We start from the raw sequence: 23,172 nt of genomic DNA on the forward strand, positions 1-23,172 counted from the left end.
CAATTATCCTGCTGTGGAGTTCAACAATATAGCAGAACCCGAGAAGGGGACCTGAGATCTGGAGATAGCGCACAGGAGAATGGGGGCAGAGACCTGGGCATAATGCACAGGGGAAGGGAACCAGAGATCTGAAGATAGAGCACAAGAGAAAGGGTGCAGGGATCTGGGGATAGTGCACAGGGGAAGGGGATCTGAGATCTGAGGATAGGGAACAGGAGAAAGGGGGGGCGGGGGGGGGGCAAAAACCTGGGGACTGAAGCAAGAGGAATATGGAGGCTGCCATTTTTATTTCCCTTTAAAGGACACGCCCTAGCAAAAATGAAAAAAAAACAAAAAACAGATCTACTTACCTGGGCCTTCCTCCAGCCCCTGGCAGCCTATCTGTCCCTCGCTGCAGCTCCGGTGTCCCGGGATCCCCTCCGTTGGAGATGCCGACCTCAGCAGGTCATCAGAAGTAGCCGGGAGCGCAGTTGCAAGTGGCGCATTTCCAATGGAAGGGATCCCGGGACACCAGAGCTGCGTCGAGGGACAGATAGGCTACCAGGGGCTGGAGGAAGCCCTAGGTAAGTAGATTTTTTTTTTTTTTTTTTTTTTGCCCGGGCGTATCCTTTAACCTCCTTAGCGGTAACCCCGAGTCAGGCTTGGGACGAAAATCCGCAGCTCAGGGCAGTAATCCCAAGTTGGATCCATTGGAGGTGTGTAATGTGCAAAGCTGCCACAGATCTATCAAGTGGTATGATTTTTACGGCCTGAAAGAGTGAAAAAAAATTGCTCCACTTTTGGGAAAATAATCATACAGCCAGGGAGGTTAAGCAATACCAGATGCCTGGCTATCATACTGTTCTCTGCCTCTAAAGGTAGCCATACACTGGTCGATTTGCCATTAGATCGACCAGCTGACAGATCCCTATCTGATCGAATCTGATCAGAGAGGGATCGTATGGCTGCATTTACTGCAAACAGATTGTGAATCGATTTCAGCCTGAAACCGATCACAATCTGTTGAGCTGATCCTGCCGCCTGTGGCCCCCCCCCCGTATACATTACCTGAAGCTGGCTCCCGGGCGTCTTCTCCACGCTGCACCGCACTGCTCTGTTCCGGCTCCATCCCGGCGCTTCCTGTGTCACTCAGTGACCAGGAAGTTCAAATAGAGCGCCCTCTATTTGAACTTCCTGGTCACTGCAGTGACACAGGAAGCGCCGGGATGGAGCCGGAACAGAACGGTGCAGCGCGGAGAAGACGCCCGGGAGCCAGCGTCAGGTAATGTATACCTGATCGGATCGGCCGCCGCTAGCGACGCGCACCCTACCCGCGGGCGATCGAGGGTAATTTCCCGCACGGCGCGGTAGACGGACCGATCCGATTTCGGGAGGCGGGTGCGTTTAGCGCAAACGATTGGCAGCAGATTCGATCCCAGGATCTAATCTGCTGTCGAAACGGCCGCGAATCGGGCCAGTGTATGGCCACCTTAACGCTAAGTACACGCCATACAATTTTCTGGCAGATTTACCTGCCAGATCGATTATTTCCAACATGCCCGATCTGAAATTTAATCCTTAGCATCATGCTTTACCAAGGCCAGGGCTATTTATTTTTTAAATAAATAAGATATTTAGTTTCAAAAACCTCAGTTAATACAAAAAGGTAACAGCTAACCACACCAAGAGTGCTTCTGAGGGCATTTAAAAATGCCAGCGTTTTCAAAAGCGCTTGGCTAGTGTAGAATGGGATGGATCACACCAGAGCAATGTAAATTTTCTCCGAAACGTAAATGTAGGTGCTACTGATTTCTGAGACGAATCGACCTCAATGTTAAGTAGAGGAAAGTGGAAAATCGCTCAGAAAAGTGCTAGATCAGAGGGTTTTTATATTTGTTACAAAAGCTGTTCAGTTACAGCTCTACTGTAACAAAAGCTTAAAAAAAATCAAAAAAAAAAAAAATCGCTAGGCACATGCCTAGAAAAATCAATTACAAAAAAATAAAAAACAAAATTAATCACTGAATGTTTGCAATTATGCTAGCGTTTTTTGGTGTGCACTGGCCCTTATGCAGGTTTAGAAGGGAGGGTTTTTAAAGCGAATATCTAAACATGAATTTGAATCAGAAGAGAAAAAAAAGGGAGGCCAGAGAGTTAAATGTGCACGTATGCAGACCACCCAGACTAAGGAAATGAACATAGGCGGGATGTAACTACAGTAAAACCCAGATCTAACCATTCATCTTCAAGATTTTCAACCAGATGCTTGTTATGCCATCTGTTGCTACCTAAATGGGTTGCCTATTGAAAATCCTTGCAGTGAAGCAGAACTGCTCTTACTGTCACAGACAATCAGGTCAGGTCAGCACTTCCCCAGCATGGAACTGCTGCACGACACAGCCCTCCCATCTCCATATTTCTAACATGCCCACCAGTTCCAAACACAACATTGGACCTGTCATGTTGCCTATTTTTCACTGGAAACCTAAATGGCTCATTCAGAAATTTCAGCAGACAGCACAGCAAACAGGGAGCTAACTGTCAGCTGTGTTTTGCAACGTAACACAGGCAGGATAATTACACTGCCTGTAAAGCAAAATCTTATTCCCTTCAAAAAGTTTTGACCACCGATTACCTACATGCAAATAAACCGATCTAGAAGCTAAAAGCAGCAGTTTATCTATAGTCATTAATGCAAGAAAAAAAAGGAACGTGTTTAGGTCAAAAATTGCACTTAACAGGTGTCTGGAAATACGGTAACTACCATTAGGCGTGGAATTACGTAGCCAGTGAGTCATCCAAAAACAACCTATAAGAAATTCTAACCCCTCTCATTGTGGCTATTGCATAGCGTTAACCCCACGTCTCTTGTCTTCACTTGTGTAGGGCTGACATCACTTCATGGCTCTGAACACTTCTCATTATGCAGCCTGCTCTCCTTTCATTGGCTTCCCACTTGAGGCCGCATGGGGCAAAACACAAAAGAAGCCCCCAGCTTCACACAGGCTCTCCAGCATCTTACTGCACTGATTTATACCCAGCCCTGTTCTGTGTCCGCATCTGTGCAGAGAAACACACAGCACTGGGGGCCACTTTCATGATTTTTGTTGCGATCAGGATTAGCTGGATTAGGACTTGATTCATAAGGACCCCCTGCAGCCGTGAGGAAGTTTCATCACAAGGTCAGTGTGGTGTGAACTATATTCTGTCAACACCACCACTACTGGTGAAAAAAAGAGAATATGACATGAATATACAGTTTGTAGCAATAAAGAAATGTGACCTTTATGTCCTACTAATGTGCTCTCCGTTAAAGATAGGTTTGCCTTTGTGCAAAAAAGTACAAAATGTGCATAAATGCTGTGGTTTTGGAGTCTGCAGGAGCCTGGGGAACAGCTATAGCAGCCTGCACAGAAAAACCACAAAGTGACTTTTTTTGGCTTAGATTCCAAATTCAGTCAGACAGCCACATAATCACACCACTGACAAGATTGCGTAGGTTCGGTCACATCTGACTGGCTGCATCTCTGCTCTTGGAACCAGTCAGGATAAGGAAAATTGCCACCAGCACACACTTAGGCCTTTCTAGTCAAATATTCTTTGGCCTTAAAACTTAAAATTAAAAGGTGAAATCTGTGTGGTTGCTAAAGGGAACTCCATGACATTACTATTAAAGGAGCACTGAAAGGTATGCAAGAGTAGTTATTGGCTCCAGTCACTCAGATTATGCTAAAATATGGTACACAAAATAAACCTGACAGAGTATTTTGAATGAGAAGAGAATAAAATCTTCCCTTTTTCCCTTGCAGCTCTGCTGTTCAATCAGCGCCTTATCTGCTATGTTTTTGCTTTTCTTTTCTGCCATTGCATTCAGTAATGAGAAAAAGGGTGTAGGCAAAAGAGGCTTTGACCTGCAGCGGTAATACAATACTTTTGCACAGCCCTGTCGACCCCTGACATAAATTTTACACCGCAGCTGGCATTTACACATTTAACATTACCATATGTATAGCCTACTCTGTGCTAATTATGCTAATCACCTGTCTAACTCTCTGCTGCGAAAAATGGTTGTATTTAGCAGTCCACTGCCTACCAATGCAGCTTACTGTGTGGTTGAAATGTACATTCAGACACCCTTGAATGGCAAGATTTTTCCACGTTGCTGGCTTCATTCAGGCCACAGAAAAATGTATTCAAGTCAACTGGTTTCGGTCCGCAACAAAAGTTACGATAAAAATGTGAGTGTGTTCTTGCCCTAACACTCAAAGTCTGCTTGCAAGCAAAATGATAAATCAATTGGTGTGGGAAACAAAGAGAGAGTGAGGCATTTCTTCACAAGGCCTGTGAAACTGTTGCACATAGTTTACGTGTGAGGGTGCATTATACATCCGCACAGTCCATACAACATCTAGGCATCTTCCTGTTACTCCTGGAAATCAAATGATCTTTTTAGTACCATTTCACTCCTCCATGCTGGTTGCTGCATATAAATTCTGCGCCGTCAATATGTTTGGGCTCATCACTATTTTCAACAGAAAACAGTAATGTACAAGATACCTGTATTAACAATACACATACTAGTGTAAGAAACTGCCAGCAAGTTATTTACAAAATAAATAAACAACAACTGAAAGTGGGTAGTAAGTACATTTTACATTAAAACAATGTCTGCAGTTCTATGACTTTCTCATAAAACATGAAAAACCCCATACAAGGTTATGCTTGCATTTCTGTTCTGTTGAGGGCAATATAAAAGCTTGGAGCGTGGCAGATGAGTTTTCTGTACTTAGGCTTGTGCAAAGGACAAGGGGACATGATCTGCGTATGAAGGAAAAAAGTTTTTGCCTTCTATATAGAAAGGGGTTCTTTGCAGTAAAAGTATAAAAAAAATGTGGAACATCTTACCACAGAAATGTGGCAAATTCTACATCTGCGTTTAAAGGTGCTTGCATACTTGCCTTGACCTGAAGGAGATCCATAACAATAATTACTAGGAAATTCCTAGTGGTGTTGATCCAGGGATTTTATCTGACTGGAATCGGGAAAGAAAGTAGATAATTTTGCAGAACATCTTGTCAAATGTTAATTCACTAAGGTTGTTACAGCATGGAAAAGTAAAATTACTAACTAGTGAACTCAACTCAAATAGTATAGGCATCCATATAGCATCAAAATAAATACCTTGCTCCAAATAGGATACAATTAATTTTATTAGGGACTTGGCCTTTAAAAAATTACAAATAGTTAAAACTACAAGACAGTGTGAATCGGATGTGAAACAGACAATGAATGTAATTACAAAGTAAACAAGTCAATGAATTCAACCAAACCACTGGATGAACAAGCAAGCTCATGATTGGAGGAGCCACTAACTTCTCACTCCATTGGTACCGATGTACTGCTGGGGCGGGACTTCAGAAAAACAAACGATGCAGGAGCAGGACAAATTCATAGAGGTTTCCCCTGTTAGACATGAACAGGGAAAGAGATACAGAGAATGAGAGGGACTAGAGGAGGCATGCAGATCTAAAGGGACACCAGGGATGTCTGTCACAGGACAGGAGCTGGAACGGTTAATGTTTTAGGCAGACAATAAGAATCGCCACAACTCCGCCAGAAGTGGGAGACCACCACCTTAGCAGAACACCACTTGCTGTCGGTAGCTACTCCAGTAAAAAGTAGAAGTCTAACCAGCTATGAATAGGTCTTAGTGAATTGAAGCCATGGTTTTTAATAAATTACCAACTATTACCACATCAGTGAAAATCTTTGTCAATTTTGGGAAAAAAAAAAAAAGTCTAAAATACCAAATGCAGTATTTTACTAACCTATTTTTTTTTATCTTCGGCTGGGGGGGTCACACTTGAGTCGGTGGGACACGGCAGTGTTTTTCTGTGGAAGATTCTGCAGTCTCTATACACTTTTGGCCGACTGCCAGCTGACTGTCGGCATGAGAGCAGCGCGGTGGCGCAGTGGTTTGCTCTCTCACCCTTGCAGCGCTGGGTCTCCGCTCGAATCCCAGCCGAGGCTCTATCTGCACAGAGTTTGTATGTTCTCCCTGTGTCTGTGTGAGCTTCCTCCAGGCACTCCGGTTTCTTCCCACATCCCAAAAACACACAGATAAGTTAATTGGCTTCCCCCTAATATTGGCCCTAGACTACGATACATACACTACACGATACATACATAGACATAGGACTATGGAAGGGATTAGATTGTGAGCCCCTCAGAAGGATAGTTAGCGGCAAGACAATATAATCTGTACAGCGCTGCGGAAGATGCCGGCACTATATAAAAATACTAAATGATGATGATGATGGATGATGATGAGGATGATGGGGGGGGGGGGAAAAAAAAAAAAAAAAAAAAAAAAAAAAAAAAAAAAAAAAAAAAAAAAAAAAAAAAAAAAAAAAATCGCACGCAGTGTGAAAAAAAGCCCACAGTACCGGTATTTTTTCCACTGCAGCAGAAATACCTCCACTGCACGGTGACTCTCCATAGGGAAGCATCAAGTGCATTTTCGTACTGCGAAAATCACTTGCGAACCTTATCACGTGTGACCCTGCCTTAGTGAAGATGACAGGATGGATGTGGCAGTGCAGAGTGCTGGCTACTGCAGCAGACATAGGGAATCGATAAGGCAGGATGTAAGGATATCCGAGGAACAAGGGCTGTGGAGTCAGTACAAAAATCATCCAACTCCGACTCAAACGCCAAGTACCCTAAATTGCTCAGAGTCCTCGACTCCAACTCCACAGCTCTTGCAATGCTATGAAGTGGGCACAATGCTATGAAGTGGGCACACAAATCACTCCTCAGTTTATACCCAAAAATTGCTTCGACTCCTCAGCCCTGTGAGGAACAGGACTTCTAAAGCTGTGTACAGATACTTCGGGCCTGAATGCGCTTAAGCGTTTTTGCTCACTTTCCTGCAAGATGTCTGTGCTATTTTTGAGTTGCTAAAAAGCAGACATTAATGCACTAGTGTGTGAATGCACTAGTGTGCAACCAGCTTCTGGCAGGCAAGACAAATACAGAAACAACACACCCATTCATTGCATTTCATTTAGCAATCTCTTGTGCTGAAAGGGACATCTGTACATATGCTACATAGATTCTTGGCTGAGACCTCACACACTGATCATCTTGACCAAACTTTTGCTAGTGTGTATATAAGCTTTAGATACAATGTACATAAACATGTTTCAGAGGAGAAGATACTTTTATCTCAATTGATACACAGACATCAAAAATAAACAAGCTTCAAAACCCATTATTATTATTTAGTATTTAAAGAGTGCTGCCATCTTCCGCAATGCTGTAGAGAGTATATGGTCATGTCACTCAGCTGTCCCTCAGAGGAGCTCACAATCTAATCCCTACCATAGTCCTACGTCTAGGTATGTATAGTAGTCTAGGGCCAATTTAGGGGGAAGCCAATTAACTTATGTGTATGTTTTTTAGATGCTGGAGGAAGCTGGAGTGCTCGGAGGAAACCCACACAGACATGGGAAGAACATACAAACTCTGTGCAGTTAGTGCCCTAGCTGGGATTCAAACCGGGGACTGCTGCAAGGCAAGAGAGCTAACCACTATGCCACCGTGCTGGCCACGTTCTCCCACTATTCACGTCAAAACATTTTTTTCTGCAGTTGGCTTCAAAGGGAACCTGAAGCGAGAGGTATACAGAGGATGCCATATTTATTGCTTTGCAATACCAGCTGCCCGGCAATCCTGCTGATCCTCTACTTCTAATAATTTTAGCCATAGACCCTGAACAAGCATGCAGCAGATCAGGTGTTTCAGACATTATTGTCAGATCTGGCAAGATTAGCTGCATGCTTGTTTCTGGCATGACTCATACACTACTGCTGCTAAATAGACCAGCAGGACTGCTAGACAACTGGTATTGTTTAATAGGAAATAAATATGGCAGCCTCCATATATTTCTGGCTTTAGGTTCCCTATAAGAGTCTTTTAAAACTCATTTCAGGTCTGTAAAGTAATGAGGATTCTTAGTTTACCCAAATGTGTTCTTTCCTTGATTTGGAAAGTTTAATTATTTTCTGTATTAAGGCCTCTTTCACATCTATCAACACGTGCAGGAGCAGTTTCCTGCACGCGCTATATGCCCTGCGGCGTGTCGTCAGGAACCTGTGGTGCGACGCAATCAGCGACGGAAGGCGGATCGACGCTCCCAGGTGCGTCGAACGCAACGGACCGAAACGCAGCGTCGGGTGTGAAAGTCTAAGGACTTTCATTTTTACCTTAGTTAACGCAAAGAATTGCCTTTGCGTTGAAACGTGTGAAAAAGGCTCTGGTGTGAAAGAGCCCTAAGAAAGGTATAACGTATACACAAATGAATATGGAATTGAGAAGCCAGTCTGTTAAATTTAGACAGCAGGAAATTTTAGAAGGCAGACCTAGCATATGAATCTCTGAATGCATCACAAGGGCATCCTTCTTGCCCATTGACCTGGACCAAGGAGAATCCTCCTTCCTTAAAGTTGATCCGAGATAAACTTTTACTCATTGCATAACGGTGTTCCTTACATATAGTTTATAGGGCATTCCTCAAGCCAAATACTTATTTTTATACCCCAACAAGCCCTGCCCACAGCTCCTCCAGCACGCCTAGGCACTCTGAGGCTTATGGGAGTTAAGTCTGGGCAGGAAGAGGAGGTTACTAGCCCGAGATTTCAGAGGCAGAGGGGAGGAGAGAAGAGTGGAGTTTTCACAGGCTGAGGGCTGGAGATGCAGGGCAGCTTGCTTGTGTGTAATGATCACAAGCAGAACATGGCTGCTGTCATTGCATAACTGGAAGAAATAATCATCTACTGTTGAAGCGGTTTGCAGCTAGATTTGCTGTGTAAACTATTTAAACTTTAGATAAGATATATAGACAAGTTACTGGTTATAGTTAGTTTTTCATCTCGGATCCGCTTTAAGGCAGCAACGCGGATACAGGAGCGCGATCACATGAATGACGTTTAGCAACGCACACAACGATAACGAATGTCATGGTGGATCGGATCTTAAAGATCCCCGAGGATTCCATGCAAAAGTACCGTGATCGCTTGAATTCCCATTCACACCCTTTGAGTACCATTGTGTAACGTTACAAGCAGGAAGAGGAATCCCTGAACGCTCAGTCATGGGGATGTCGCTGGACCTGTCAAGTGGCAAGTACTCCGCTTTACTGATGACCCTCATTTGTCCAAGTCAAAGGATTGGACGCCAACAAGTCAAGACAGAAAATTCAAAGATGCTTATGCCTGAGCTCCTGCCCTGTCCAGTCCACACGGGTGCTGGGACTCTTGAATTAAGATTTTCTAAATGTTCCAAAGGATAAGAACTGGAACAATTATAAATAAACTGGTTTAACGTGGGAAACATAAATGCTTGTTTTTTGTGCTATGTATCCCCACCATAATAATTTCCCTCCTCCTCTGGGGCACCAGAGATATGGTTAAGTTCCTTGCCCTTACATTGTAGGGATACGCTGCAAAATTTGCCAAGTCCACCCCAATGTTAGGAATTCTGTGGGCTGCCACTACTCGTGGCAAAGCCCAATGCTAGTGGACTCAACCTTCTCGACCATTGCTAGTTTACATAAAAAATAACGGGTTAAAAATAAAATAAAAAAAAGCCTGTTAGAACTTACCGGTAGCGGTATTTCAACGAATCCTCCAGGATGGCTGCTACAAGAGAGGAAGCCTGCTCCGCCCACCAAAGGAAACACCTTTAAATTAAACAATTAGGCAATTAGGCAACCCTATAAATCCTCCCCTGCCTTCACACCCTCAGTTATTATAGAGTACCACGTAGAAGGATCCACAAGGAAAACAACAAAACATAGTTATATTAATAATCAATAACCCCCCAAATAGGGAGGGAACTAAGGTAGCCATCCTGGAGGATTCGTTGAAATACCGCTACCGGTAAGTTCTAACAGGCTTTTAACAACCAATCCTCCAGGATGGCTGCTACAAGAGAGACCAACGAGAAGTTTAGTAGGGTTACCTTAGGGAGGGATAACGTTTTGAAGAACCTTTCTCCCAAAAGACAAGTCTTGACTTGACAACAGATCGACTCTATAGTGCCTCACAAAAATCTGATGACTAGACCAGGTCGCTGCCTTACATATCTGCTCTAAGGAAGCCCCTGACCTTTCCGCCCAAGATGTGGCGAGGGATCTAGAGGAATGTGCATTTACAGCCTGAGGGATGGATTGTCCTGAATTGGTATGGGCTAAAGTAATAATCTCCCTAATCCATCTTGCAATAGTATTCTTCGAGACCTGTAAACCTTTCCTCGATCCTGCAAAGGCTACAAAAAGGTGATTTGATCTTCTGAAAGATTTTGAAGTTTCCAGATAAGAAAGAAGAATTCTTCTAACATCTAATTTGTTAAATTTTGCCTCTGATTAGCAGGTGGATCACAAAAGGAAGGAATAATGTCTTGCGATCTGTGAAACAGAGAAGAAACTTTAGGAAGATAAGTGGGATCTGTTTTGAAGACTATCCTATCTGGGAATACCGTCATATATGGGTCCTTTATTGAAAGGGCTTGAATGTCCCCAACCCTATGTGCCGACGTCATAGCCACCAAGAACGCGGTTTTCAAAGTTTAGCCATTTTAACGAAAATTGAGTTGAGTGGTTCAAAAGGAGAATCCGTTAAACAATTCAAAACTAAAAACTCAGGTCCCAGGGAGGTATAACCCTGGATGGGATCGGCTTTGATCTGGATACTGCTTTCAAAAACTCAATAACTGCCTGTTCCTTGGCTAGATTAAAATTAAGAAAAAAAGGATAGAGCCGCAACCTGGACTCTTAGGGTACTTGGGGCAAGACCTAAATCCACACCGTCTTGCAAAAAATCTAAAATAATAGGTACAGTTGTTTCTTTTATGCCATTTTTCTTCTTCCAAGAGGCAAACACTCTATAAACTTTACAATAAATTTTTCTTGTAGTCAATTTACGGCAATTGACTAAAGTAGAGATGACTCTTTCCGAGAATCCTCCTAACTTTAGGGACTCCCGCTCAAGAGCCAGGCCGCTAGGACAAACATCTGGGGGTTCGGGTGCAAAACTTTTTCTTGACTCAAAAGGTCCATTCTGGGAGGCAGAAACAGAGGCCCCTGTAGGGACAGCTGAAGTATCTTTGAAAACCATGCCTGTTTTAGCCAATGGGGGGCCACAAAAATTACTAGAGCTGATTCTTGCTCTATTTTCTTCAACGCCCCTGCTATTAAGTTGAAGGGGGAAAGGCATATAGAAGCCCTTTCGGCCACGGTATCGCTAGAGCATCCAGGTGTGACAGGCTGGATAAAGGATGCAGGGAAAAGAAAGTTTTGACTTTCGCATTTTGTGGCGATGCAAACAGATCCACAACCGGTTGTCCTCAAAAAGTTATCAACTGGTTGAATACTTCTTCGTTGAGAGACCATTCCGCCTCTGCTACTGAATGTCTGCTTAGTTGATCCCGCCCTGCTTTTGAATGTAGGATACTGTTACTATATTGTCGGACAATATGTTTACGTGACAGTCTCGTATGGCTGGGAGAAACTCGAGCAGTGACAATTTGACTGCAAGAAGCTCCCTGAAAAATTTGAGGATTTCTGTCGGATCTCTGGGGCCCATTGTCCCTGTGCCTGTAAATGCTCTAAGTGAGCTCCCCCGCCCCACAGACTGGCATCCGTATAGATTCTCTTCAAGACTGGGGGGTTCCAGAGGCGACCCTGGTTGAGGTTCGCTACCTCTTTCCACCATAGGAGAGACAAGATCACAGAGGGTGGAAGCACCCGAACTTGATCTAGACTCTCCTTGGACTTGTCCCAGACAGTCAGGAACCATTCTTGAAGGATGCGGGAATGAAACTGTGACCAGACTAACCCCTGACACAGAAGAGTTTGAGTAGAGTCTGCAATCAACAGATCATCCAGATATGGTATTATATGAATTTTCTGCAGATGTTAAAAGGATGTCACCTCTGCCATTATCTTTGTAAATATGCGGAGAGCGGATGAGATCCCGAAGGGAAGGGCCCGATATTGGAAGTGGTGAACTGTATCTCCCACTCGTATCGCAAATCTCCGGAACTGCTGATATGCCGGGTGTATCGGCACATGTAAATATGCATCCTGAATGTCCAGTGTCGCCATAAAGGCTCCTTTTGGACTTAAATTTTTTACTGTAAAAATGTTTTCCATGCGGAATTTCTTTTCCTGAATAAATTGGTTCAGCTGTTTGAAATTTAGGATCATCCTGTATTTGCCCGACGGTTTTTTGACCATGAAAACTCTGGAGTAAAAACCCCCCTTGTATTGGGTAGCTGGAACCCGGGTAATCACATTTTCTTGTATTAGAGAGGTTATTGAATCTAACAGGGCAGATGCTTTCTCCTGATCCCTGGATAGACCAGTGAGTACAAAGTTCTGAGGGGGGTGGGAGGAGAATTCGATTTTGTACCCAGATTTCATGAGGTCCAAAATAAATGGGTTCGCGGTGACATTTGTCCACACATGACTGAACCCCTGAAGTCTCCCCCCGACCTGCTCCTTTCCTTTTGGGCAAACTGCCTTTTGTCCGGGAAATTTTTACGAAAGGGCATCTTTTTTCTTTTGTCCAGAAACTTTTTGCCTTTCTCAGAAGACCTTACCCCTTTCCAAACAACAGGTCACCGTCAAATTTCATAGCACATAATTTCTGCTTAGAAACTAGATCACCTTCCCAGGTATTTAACCATAAGGCCCGCCTTGCTGTATTGATTAGGGCTAACGCCCTAGCCGCAGACCTTAGAGATTCGGTTGCAGCATCGGTCAAGAACGCCACTGATCGTGCAATTACCGGGAATGATTTCAGAATAGTAGCATGAGGCGCCAAGTGCTTATTAAGCCCTGCTAGCCATTTGTTAAATTACGGGACAAGCACATGGCTGAAATAGCAGGTTTAAAGGAAAATGAGATGGATTCCCATGCCCTTTTAAGTAAATTTTCGGCCTTTTTATCCAACGAGTTTTTCAGGACCCCTGCGTCCTCAAAAGACAAATCAGCATTTTTGGAATACTGTGACAAAGCAGCATCCAATTTTGGGCATTTATCTCACAAGGCAATCTCCTTCTCTTTAAAGGGGAATCTATGCTTAAAAAACCTGGGAATATAAAACCTTTTCTCCGGGTCTTCCCACTGAGAAAGAATCAGTTTTTGAATAGCCGGGTGCACCGGAAAGCTTCTGAACACTCCAACCCTGCATAGATATCATCTCTTACAGAAGACGAGGTTGCTGGCTCAGCCAGCTGCTCCGCCTCATACACCGCTTTAAGAAGCTCAGCGGTTTCCTCCGCATTGAATAGATACTTAGAAAATTTAGAGGATTCTCCCCAGAAATTTTCTAAGTCTGAATCGGGCTCACTCCTCTCCTCACCCTCCTCAAGAGAGTCCTCGATGACGACATTGCCAAATCCTGAGCACCAGAACTTGGCTGGACCCCCGGAGGGTTAGCCAATAACCCCCCAAAGGAAACCCCGAGGGAGGAGGCGGGAGAGGGGGGGGGGGGGGGGGGGGAAGTGGGCAGCATCTGGGCTGGAACTGCCGGCACAGCAGGGGTAGGTAACTGAGGTACTACCCACTGAGCTGGGGAGGACATAACTGATCTAAAAGTTTTAAAAGTGGATGAAAACTCTTTCCTCATAGACTCCATAAAGTTCAACATAACTACAGTGGGGTCTGGAGGCTTACGAGTAGAAGAAGACTTTAAACATTTATCGCAATGTGACCTAGTCCAAGACTTTGCACTGTCTGCCGCGCCTGGCCTTGTCAGAAGCCTTTTGAGGATGGCTAGAGTCCTCAGGCATTGAAGGGACAGTCTGCAACACATAATAATAAAAATACATTTTCTTCAGAGACCTGTGACTACCCATATGAAATATAAAGATACAGGCTAACAGGTATTGTCCAGCATATACACAAGAAAACCGAGGGTTGTTTTGTAACTTTCTTGTGGACAGAGTGAGCCAGTATCTTACTAAAAAGAGATTCCCTCTGTCCACCTCTCACCTGTCCTGACGTTTATGCGCCTGGGATCCACTGGGCTCAGAGGGAAAGGCGTCTGACTACTCCATGCCTTCCCTGTGTTCCGCCTGCCACTGGGATGAGAATGGCGGAGGAACGCCGCATACGCTTCCGCTTCAAGCGGAAGTGCGTCATCACGCTGACGTTCCCTCTTCAAACTGGAGCGTTGCGCACTCTTTCGCGCGCATGCCCGCATCCAAACAGCCAGTCTTCAGCTCACGCTACCTCCTCTGCCGCGGATGCAGCCAGCTCAGATACTCCGTCCGGGCCGCCGCCGCTCCGGGATGCACAAGCCCTCTGCAGCCACCCAGAGCGGGGAGAGCTCCACACGCAGTCCAATCCATGGAGAAGGAGGCCAAGATCGTGGGAGACAGGTATAGTCCTGCCTCATAAGGTGCTTCTCCTTCGGTGTGGGAAACACACTAAAACTGAGGGTGTGAAGGCAGGGGAGGATTTATAGGGTTGCCTAATTGCCTAATTGTTTAATTTAAAGGTGTTTCCTTTGGTGGGCGGAGCAGGCTTCCTCTCGTAGCAGCCATCCTGGAGGATTGGTTGTTAAAAAATCATCAACTAAAATACCTATATTAGTCAGCTCCTAGGCAATAAGTGATGGTGTGGCTAAAACTCATTTGCCAAAAGCAATAGAAGTTGCCCACCAGTAAAAGTACACTCCTACTGCACACGGTGAGGGAGATAGCATACAAGGCAATTGCCTTTGTTTATCCGCATTGCCAATTTAGACTGGCAAGTCTAAATTTGACAGGGGCCCTCTCTGCCGAGAATCTAGCATGCGTAGTCACCTCGATAAGTCTGCAAAAGTTCTGGTTTGAGTGTCTCGTTCTCCTCCTTATCCTGCCTGCCGTGAAGCTACTCTGTCATGTACTGCACTATCATTCCTCCTACCCACTTCAGAGCAACACCATGCATCTCTACAGCACGCAACCCCAGCTCTGATGGGTGTGGACACAATCATTGTGCGAGCGTATGCACCATTACACTACTGTAGCAACTGAAATAAGCCAAAACTGTGAGCAGATTCTGGACCCACCGTCTCTGGCCCCTTAAGAACCAGACACTTTTTTATGAATATGAGCAGTGATCACTGCTATTGGCTCACAGTGATCACAGGGTCGGGAGCCAATGAAATTGACTAACCCGGTCCGGAAGTGGTTAATGCACAAAGCAGTTTTTTCATTTTCTATTGAATCAGGACCAAGATGTGTACTATGAAATCTTAGTGGTCTAGGCAGTAAAGGCTCATACACACATCAGACTATAGTCTTTGGAAAATGAAAGATCACAGACCAATCTTACCACCCTTCATGTAGTATGAGAGCCATACCTACACAGTCTTTTCTATGGAGCTGAACTCCACATCAGAAAAAAAAAAATCTTTGCAAGATGCTGCACACACAGATGCTGTACAGACACAAAAGATCAGTATCTGCAAAAGATCTGTTCCTGCCAAAAATCCATTCCTGCAAATTGCAATGATAGTCTATGAGATCTGCAGATCATCATACACACGATTTAACTGACATTCATCTGCAGATCAAGCAATCATCCGCAGATCTGAAAATCCATCCTGGTGGATCTGATCTGCAGATGAATGTCAGTTAAATCATGTGTGTATGATGATCTGCAGATCTCATAGACTATCATTGCAATTTGCAGGAATGGATTTTCGGCAGGAACAGATCTTTTGCAGATACTGATCTTTTGTGTCTGTACAGCATCTGTGTGTGCAGCATCTTGCAAAGATTTTTTTTTCTGATGTGGAGTTCAGCTCCATAGAAAAGACTGTGTAGGTATGGCTCTCATACTACATCAGGCATGGGCAAACTTGGCCCTCCAGCTGTTAAGGAACTACAAATCCCACAATGCATTTGCCTTTAGGAGTCATGACTGTGGCTGTCAGACTCCAGCAATGCATTGTAGGACTTGTAGTTCCTTAACAGCTGGAGGGCCAAGTTTGCCCATGCCTGAACTACATGAAGGGTGGTACGATTGGTCTGTGATCTTTCAGTTTCCAAAGACTATAGTCTGATGTGTGTATGTGGTCTTAGTGTAGACGTATGGAAGACAAGTGGCCTCAGCTGTATACATTGCTGGACCCCATGGAACCATCTAGCATGTGTACAAGGCTTTACTATTGTTGCAAAGAAAAGCAATCAGAGTGCTGGTAATGGAAAGAATTTTATAAGATACAACTGCTGCAGTAGGTGCAGGTTTGCGGAGTCACTGGTGAAATGCCCAATAAAGTTACCTCTGTTAATTAGGGGATCCTTGGAAAGGTCTGAATTAGGCCCTATAAGTACATCTAAACCTCTCCTTGTACTTTACTAGGGGAAAAAAATAAATAAAAAAAAACCCTCTAGCCAAAAAAACTTTTACAATGCATTAAGGATAGAAGAATCATCAGGATTTTACTGGCATCTGTCTCTTCTTGGGAAAACTATCCTTTGCTTTCTTCCCCAACAACATATGTGCAACAAACAATGCAAACAGACACAAAACCTGGCAGTTCTTAACCCATGTAAGGAGAACTCGCACAGGAAGCGAGGGAAAAGGTCCAAAAACATATTAGAGGTAAGTGTTGACAGTCGTCAGAGAGCGTAATTATCCTCCATGTTTGCTACAACTACCACCACACAGAAGCTTCATCTTTGATGGCATGAGCGAACAGAGATCCTAAATCTAACATCACGAACATGAAACCCTGTACCTGAACTATTTCCACTCAAAATGAGGCAGTGATGAAAAGCAGCAGTGACTGCAGCACAAAGCCAGCTCTGGGCAAGCCATCCAACTAGCTGTTCAGATGAAGCGGCTCACCTCCCTTTTCACACATAACTCTGTAATGTTCTATAAAGTCCAGCTCTTGTCTTGGCCCCACATCCTGGAACTTCCTTTCCAGCTGTTCCTCTGTGTTCTTTCAGAGCTTGTATCTGCTTGCAATAAATATGAGGTGGTGCATTCACGCATTGAAAAGGTTATTTGTCATAGTCATGCTGCTGGCACTGGGAACATTCTAGGTGCTGCAAGGCAATGTGAATTCACATACTGGTGATCTGCAGGAGTATATGGTTCTGATTATACTATAGCTTGGCCTATACAGTCATTTGTCAGCTTTGGATGGGATAGCTATCTAAACACTGTGTGTGGCTTACACATCCTGCCTCCTCTGTTCACATACACTCGATATTCACATTACTACACAGAAATTAGCCCAACTTAACATGAGCGCATATATAGATTTCCACATACTCTTCCAATTGTGATACATTATTGTGCCAAAGCAAGCAACGATATCCCAACAGCCTTTTATAACAGCATCTCTGAGTTTCAGATACTAGTTCCTGCCTGTCCAAGATATTAATTCATCTGAATGCTCATGCAGCAGCTCATAAGAAAAAAACCCATCTATGCAGCCAAAATACAAATAACACTACAACTACTGTGCTGTGAGCAGAGACATTTTTCCTCCACTCCCCCTCCCGAAACAGGAAAAAAAAAATGGACCACCCTGCTCTTATGGCAGAGAGCACTGTTTACATTGCAATCCTTGACTGTGTAATACTTCTGGCATTTTGGTCAGGATTCCTGAGCTGGGGGCCAGAAGCCCTTAAGCAATGATTTCATAAAGCAAAAAAGAACAGGAAAAAAAGAACGAAAGAAACCTCACTATAGTGTAAAGATTTACTTGTGGCTTATTAACAGAACGAGTCTATGTGCTTGTCCAGTTAAAACCTGTTGGTGGGTTTAACAATGCTAGATGATTGTGATTTTTATCTAGCAATTAAGAGTGTATGGTACAGCTTGCATGAAGAAACCCATTCAGCAAAGTTTGCAATAGCTGTAATAAGTGATGATTATGGGGTGGGGCGATGTACAAAGCAGAGAAAGCCAAGTTTAGCCAAAGCTTAGCCGATGGACTGCAGGAAATTATTCCAGGAAATATCAAATTTCTTGCATTGACTCTCCAATTTCACCAATATAAATTGCTACATCCAACTAATTATTGGCATGACCATTAATGTGTACAAGAGTAGTCCTAAAAAAAGAAAATGCATAAGTATACACTTTTTACAGGCTTAGCACCATAGCCCCCAATTTTGAATTGTAATGCTGTCAGTAGAAATGCCACTTAGGCCAGGGGCCCGCTACAGACCATTAAACACTCAACGTTTTTGTTAGCATTTGCTACAGCAATTTCTGGTGTGATTTATACAGAGATTGGGTGTGCAGCACAATCTACTGCCAGTGATTGTACAGCTCTTCCTATTTGCTTTTTCTTTTGGACCCTGTGTGAATACATTTTAAACTGCTTGCAGGTCTCCCGAGGTCAATATCCACCAAACTGTGCTATGCACCGGAAATCAGTGGAAATGAACCTCAGGAGAACCAGCAAGTAGTTAAAAGTTATTTACACACATAAAATACGCACAAAGTCACTGCAAAATTGCTGTTGAAAAGCGATTCAAAAGCAATTTTGCAGTGCTCCTATCTTTTGCATTGAAGGGCAAGCGCTCTCAAAATGCTGCAGAACCCAAAATTTGGAGTTGGGCAAATTGTACTCCCCCCCCCCCCCCCCCCATTAGCAACAGAAGTCAACATAAGTCAAAGGTGTGTACACACCTTAAAATGTAAGGTGTAAAAGCATAAAATGAAAAAAAAATCAATTCTTTTTTATCTGGTAAACAAGTAATAAGGATGCTAACCAGGCAATCCAAAAGTTAAAATCACTATTAATTTTCTTGTTGATAAATGTTCATTTCCCAGTTTACCTGACTCTTATTTGGTACATTGCCACACAAAGAAAGTTGCAGGGCATGCTGGGTTATTTTATTGCCCCTTTACTTTCCCCTCAGACTTAACTAATGCAGCCTCATTGGCTGAAGCCTCTTTCCCTCCTGTTTTCCCCTCCCACACCTCTGTTCCTCAGATTGGCTAATATCTCTCATGCTGAGACAATGCACTTTCTATTGCAGAGCTGGGTGGGAGTGCCTGAAGACTGGGAGGAGGCCAGGCAATGCATGCACAATCAGGCAGAGGAGTAATAGGCCTAGTGCACACCAGAGCGGTTCGGCTGCAGTTTGCGATCCGCTTGCGGGTGCGGATCCGCTAGGGTAATGTATTTCAATGTGCTGGTGCACACCAGAGCGGGAGGCGTTTTGCAGAAACGCATACTCCCGGGCTGCTGCAGATTTTGGATTGCGGATGCGTTTCTGCCTCAATGTTAAGTATAGGAAAAACGCAAACCGCTCTGAAAAACGGCACTTCAGAGCGGTTTGCCAGGCGTTTTTTGTTACAGTAGCTGTTCAGTAACAGCTTTACTGTAACAATACATGAAATCTACTACACCAAAAACGCTTCACAAAACCGCAAAACGCTAGCTGAAACGCTACAGAAAAAGAAAAAGCGTTTCAAAATCTGCTAGCATTTTGCGGATCTGCTAGCGGTTTTTGGTGTGCACCAGGCCTAAGGGAGGAAATTACATCAGGATTATTTTACTCTAGAAAAAAAATCACTAAAATCAAAACATGGACAGTGCAATACATATGTTATGTAAGTAGAACAAGTAGTTATCTACTTCTGCTTGTTTTTTTCCCCTAAGATAGTATGGCTGACAGCTCCTCTTTAAGACAAAGGTTCAAAGCATGCAAGTTTACCCTATGGGGTGATAATCAGCAACCATAGATGGTGTTCATTTTAGTTGGACTATGGTCTCTTTCCAGTAGATTTGTGCTATGCTGCTCCCATTTAGAATAATGTCTACCATAATTATTATCCATGTATCTATGGCCTTCATATTCCGTGGAGCTATGCACATACAGTAAGAATTTACAAACTAGTTACATAGACAAACAACAAAATTATAGATCAAAGCACAGTTCAGCACATTTTGTGCTAATGTGAACATGAATGGGTCAGTCAACACACACAGCAATACCAAGGTACAACAGAAAAAAGGGCCCTGCACATACAATTGCAAACATGTAAGATACAGCGCAGTGCACCAGCCAGTAGGCGAAGGATGGTCCTAAAGCCGTTAGTAAGATAGTTAAAGAAGGATATTGTGGCTCCAGCGCTTAAAGAAAAAAAAGAAAAAAAAAAAAAAAGTCTAAAGACTGCTATAAATGCAATGCACATACAAGCTTACAGTCTAATAAAGATACATGCACAATAAGGCCAGTTGCACACCTATTATTGCAAGCACCACAGAAATCTGCCTTTGCATGACCCTGCAACACACTGCAGCAACAGGGCCATATGCATAGCGTTGCCCCCTGACTAGTGACGTACTCCCTGCTGGGCAGGAAGTATGTCACTGGAACTCCCATCCGTCCACGTATGGGCACCATGCTCCTGCTGTGCCCTTTCTGCACTGCCCATTAACTTGTATTGCTACATTATTTGTGCGGTAGGCACGGATCATGCAGTAGCACGCTGCAGCCTTTGTGTCGCCATTGTGGCAATTTGGATACTCCGGTATGTACTATGTATGCGGCTATTCAAAATGCCTGCTATAAGTCTGAGAAAGGTACAAGTATGAGAAAGGTACATTCTTTCTTTGCATCAAATTGTTTAAGAAATGTGGCATTACCACAATATATAAAGACTAGAATGGAATAACTCATAGGGAAATTACAATATTGTCTGTGAAAGTAATAATCCAGGAATACCTGTCGAGCCCTTTACCTCTGCAGGCATTCCAAGCGGATTTTCAGAACGCATGCGCTTGGTTACGATTCTCTAATTGTAAGGACGTGATGCTCCTTTTCCACGAATGGAATTTTATTTTTCAATAGTGTTGCCATTTTCCTGCGTTTTATTTCCCTACGAGGCACCAGAAACATGTAAAATGCAATTGCACCAGGGGAATCGCATATGAAAAAAATAAAAAAAATAAAATCACATTTAAAAGGACAACTGAAGTGAGAAGACTATGGAGGCTGCCATATTTATTTCCTTAAAAAAAACACACATTACCAGCTGCCTGGCAGCTATTTGGCTGCAGTAGTTTCTGAACCACACCTTGAACAAGCATGCAGCTAATCTTGTCAGATCTGACAAAGTCAGAAACCCCTGATCTGCTGCATGCTTGTTCAGGGGCTATGGCTTAATGTATTAGAGGCAGAGGACCAGCAGGATAGCCAAGCAATTGGTATTATTTAAAGGAAATAAATATGGCAGCCTCCATGTCTCTGGAATACAAAAATAGAAAAAGTAGTGATTGCATTGTAATGCTGTTGCAATAGTGTTTTTCAGTGGAAAAAACACCCCATGTGCCTCTGCGAAAATAAGAATCAACAAATCACAAAATTAAAAAGGTATAAATGGAAAATGTATAATGCTCATTCGCTGGTTGAAGTAAAACCTTAAAGAGACTCTGTAACTTCAAAAAGACCTAAGGGGTACTCACCTCGGGTGGGGGAAGCCTCCGGATCCTAATGAGGCTTCCCACGCCGTCCTCCGTCCCACGGGGGTCTCGCTGCAGCCCTCTGAACAGCCGGCGACAGGCCCGACTGTAATTTCAATATTTACCTTTGCAGGCTCCAGCGGGGCGCTGTGGCTGCTTTCGGCTCGGAAATAGACGGAAATACCCGATCTCCGTCGGGTCCGCTCTACTGCGCAGGCGCCGGAGACTCGCGCCTGCGCAGTACAGCGGGTGCGACGGCGATCGTGTATTTCCGCCTACTTCGGAGCCGACAGCCGTCAGAGCGCCTCCCCGGGAGCCAGGAAGGTAAATATTACGTCACGGCTGTACGAAGGGCTGCAGCGAGACCCCCGTGGGACAGAGGATGGCGTGGGAAGCCTCATTAGGATCCTGAGGCTTCCCCCACCCGAGGTGAGTACCCCCCAGGGGACGTTTTGCCGTTACAGTTCCTCTTTAAAGCCCCATCTACACCATACAATTTTTTTGTCCAATTCGATTCAATCCAACGTGTCCGATCGGGATTCAATTTGCCATTGTTTTGCAATGTCAAATTGAATCGAATCCCGATCAGACATGTCGGATTGAATCTAACAAAAAAAGAAAAAAAAAATTGTATGGTGTAGATGGGGCTTAAGATTTTTATCCAACTTGACTCCTTTTCATCATAAGTGTAGCTGCCATTAATTGAGTAATTTAGGACCTGGTCAAATCCCAGGAGCCAGGTTGCCAATTTCTCTTGCAATAGCACAACTGGTGCCCGCACATTACCCAATGTAAGATTCTGGAGAGGTCAGACTGAACAGCATTACTTCAGCGGAGCAAACAGCCAGGTTGTAGGGAGAAGGAGCAAGCTGCATACCACTTCACTATTGAATCCAACTACATTAGTGCCTGGTACACACCATGCAATTTCCCATCAGTCTCTGCTGGGAATCCAGCTGGTGTACAGCCGTCCCAATGTAGGAAAGTATCAGCAAGAAATCCTTAATACGATGTATATAATCAATGAGGATTTGTTGAATCCAAGGTTTCAGAGTCTCAGAAGACCCCTTTATCAAGGTAAGAAGACACCAGAAGCCATTAACTCCCAGTCAAATTAAACACTCGCAACTCCCTCGGCCATTTAGCCCCTGATGAGTACGGAAGTACGAAACGCGTTGGGCGGAGCTACAGGCGGGGGCAAGTCGGCGGAACAGAGCCTTGATTATTCTATGCGTGTTTTTATTATGGAAATGTGAGTGCACTACTTTTAGAATTTTAAATAAATGTTACAATTTTACACTATGGGAAGTTCTTTTAGTCATTAGGATTGCAGCGTGGAGAATGAGGCTGCATAGGACCTGTATATGAAGGTTGATCTTCTCTGCTGGAGAACCTTAAGGCATTTGGCTGAAGAGCCACAAGCGTTATTGCTGTCTTATAATCTGGGCAGCAGGGAATAAGGTGAGAGGCCACGTGTGGAGGTGGAAGATTGTGCATAAAGGAATAAGGGGCACCCTGAAGTAACACAGAGTGGATTGGTGTTGTCCGTGTGGTGACAGCTATCACACATAGTGATTACGGCTTGGTGTGGGGTAACCAAATAAGATTGCACTGGAGTGATGGTGCAGAGACTGGTTATCACAGAGTGATGTAAAGTGGATATATATACATATATATATATTATACAGGATCACGC

The 23,172-nt window shown here is 43.9% G+C and overlaps 1 protein-coding gene across 4 annotated transcripts in view; it reads right to left on the reverse strand.

The window, feature by feature from the left end:
- The window catches only part of PTCH1 (patched 1), a 131,611-nt gene that overhangs the window by 86,255 nt on the left and 22,184 nt on the right, over nucleotides 1-23,172 (reverse strand). The window contains exon 1 of one of the 4 annotated variants that reach the window (XM_068237376.1): nucleotides 16,889-16,958. The exons of 2 other annotated variants lie outside the window; for them this stretch is intronic. In XM_068237376.1, coding sequence (XP_068093477.1) covers nucleotides 16,889-16,904 — 16 coding nt within the window. In that variant the 5' untranslated portion in view covers nucleotides 16,905-16,958. Of the gene's footprint in view, nucleotides 1-16,778; nucleotides 16,816-16,888; nucleotides 16,959-23,172 lie in introns of those variants that run through there. One more of the 4 variants, XM_068237385.1, reaches the window with a different exon arrangement.

This window comes from Hyperolius riggenbachi, chromosome 1 (genome assembly GCF_040937935.1).
Source record: "Hyperolius riggenbachi isolate aHypRig1 chromosome 1, aHypRig1.pri, whole genome shotgun sequence".
Taxonomy (NCBI): Eukaryota; Metazoa; Chordata; class Amphibia; order Anura; family Hyperoliidae; genus Hyperolius; species Hyperolius riggenbachi.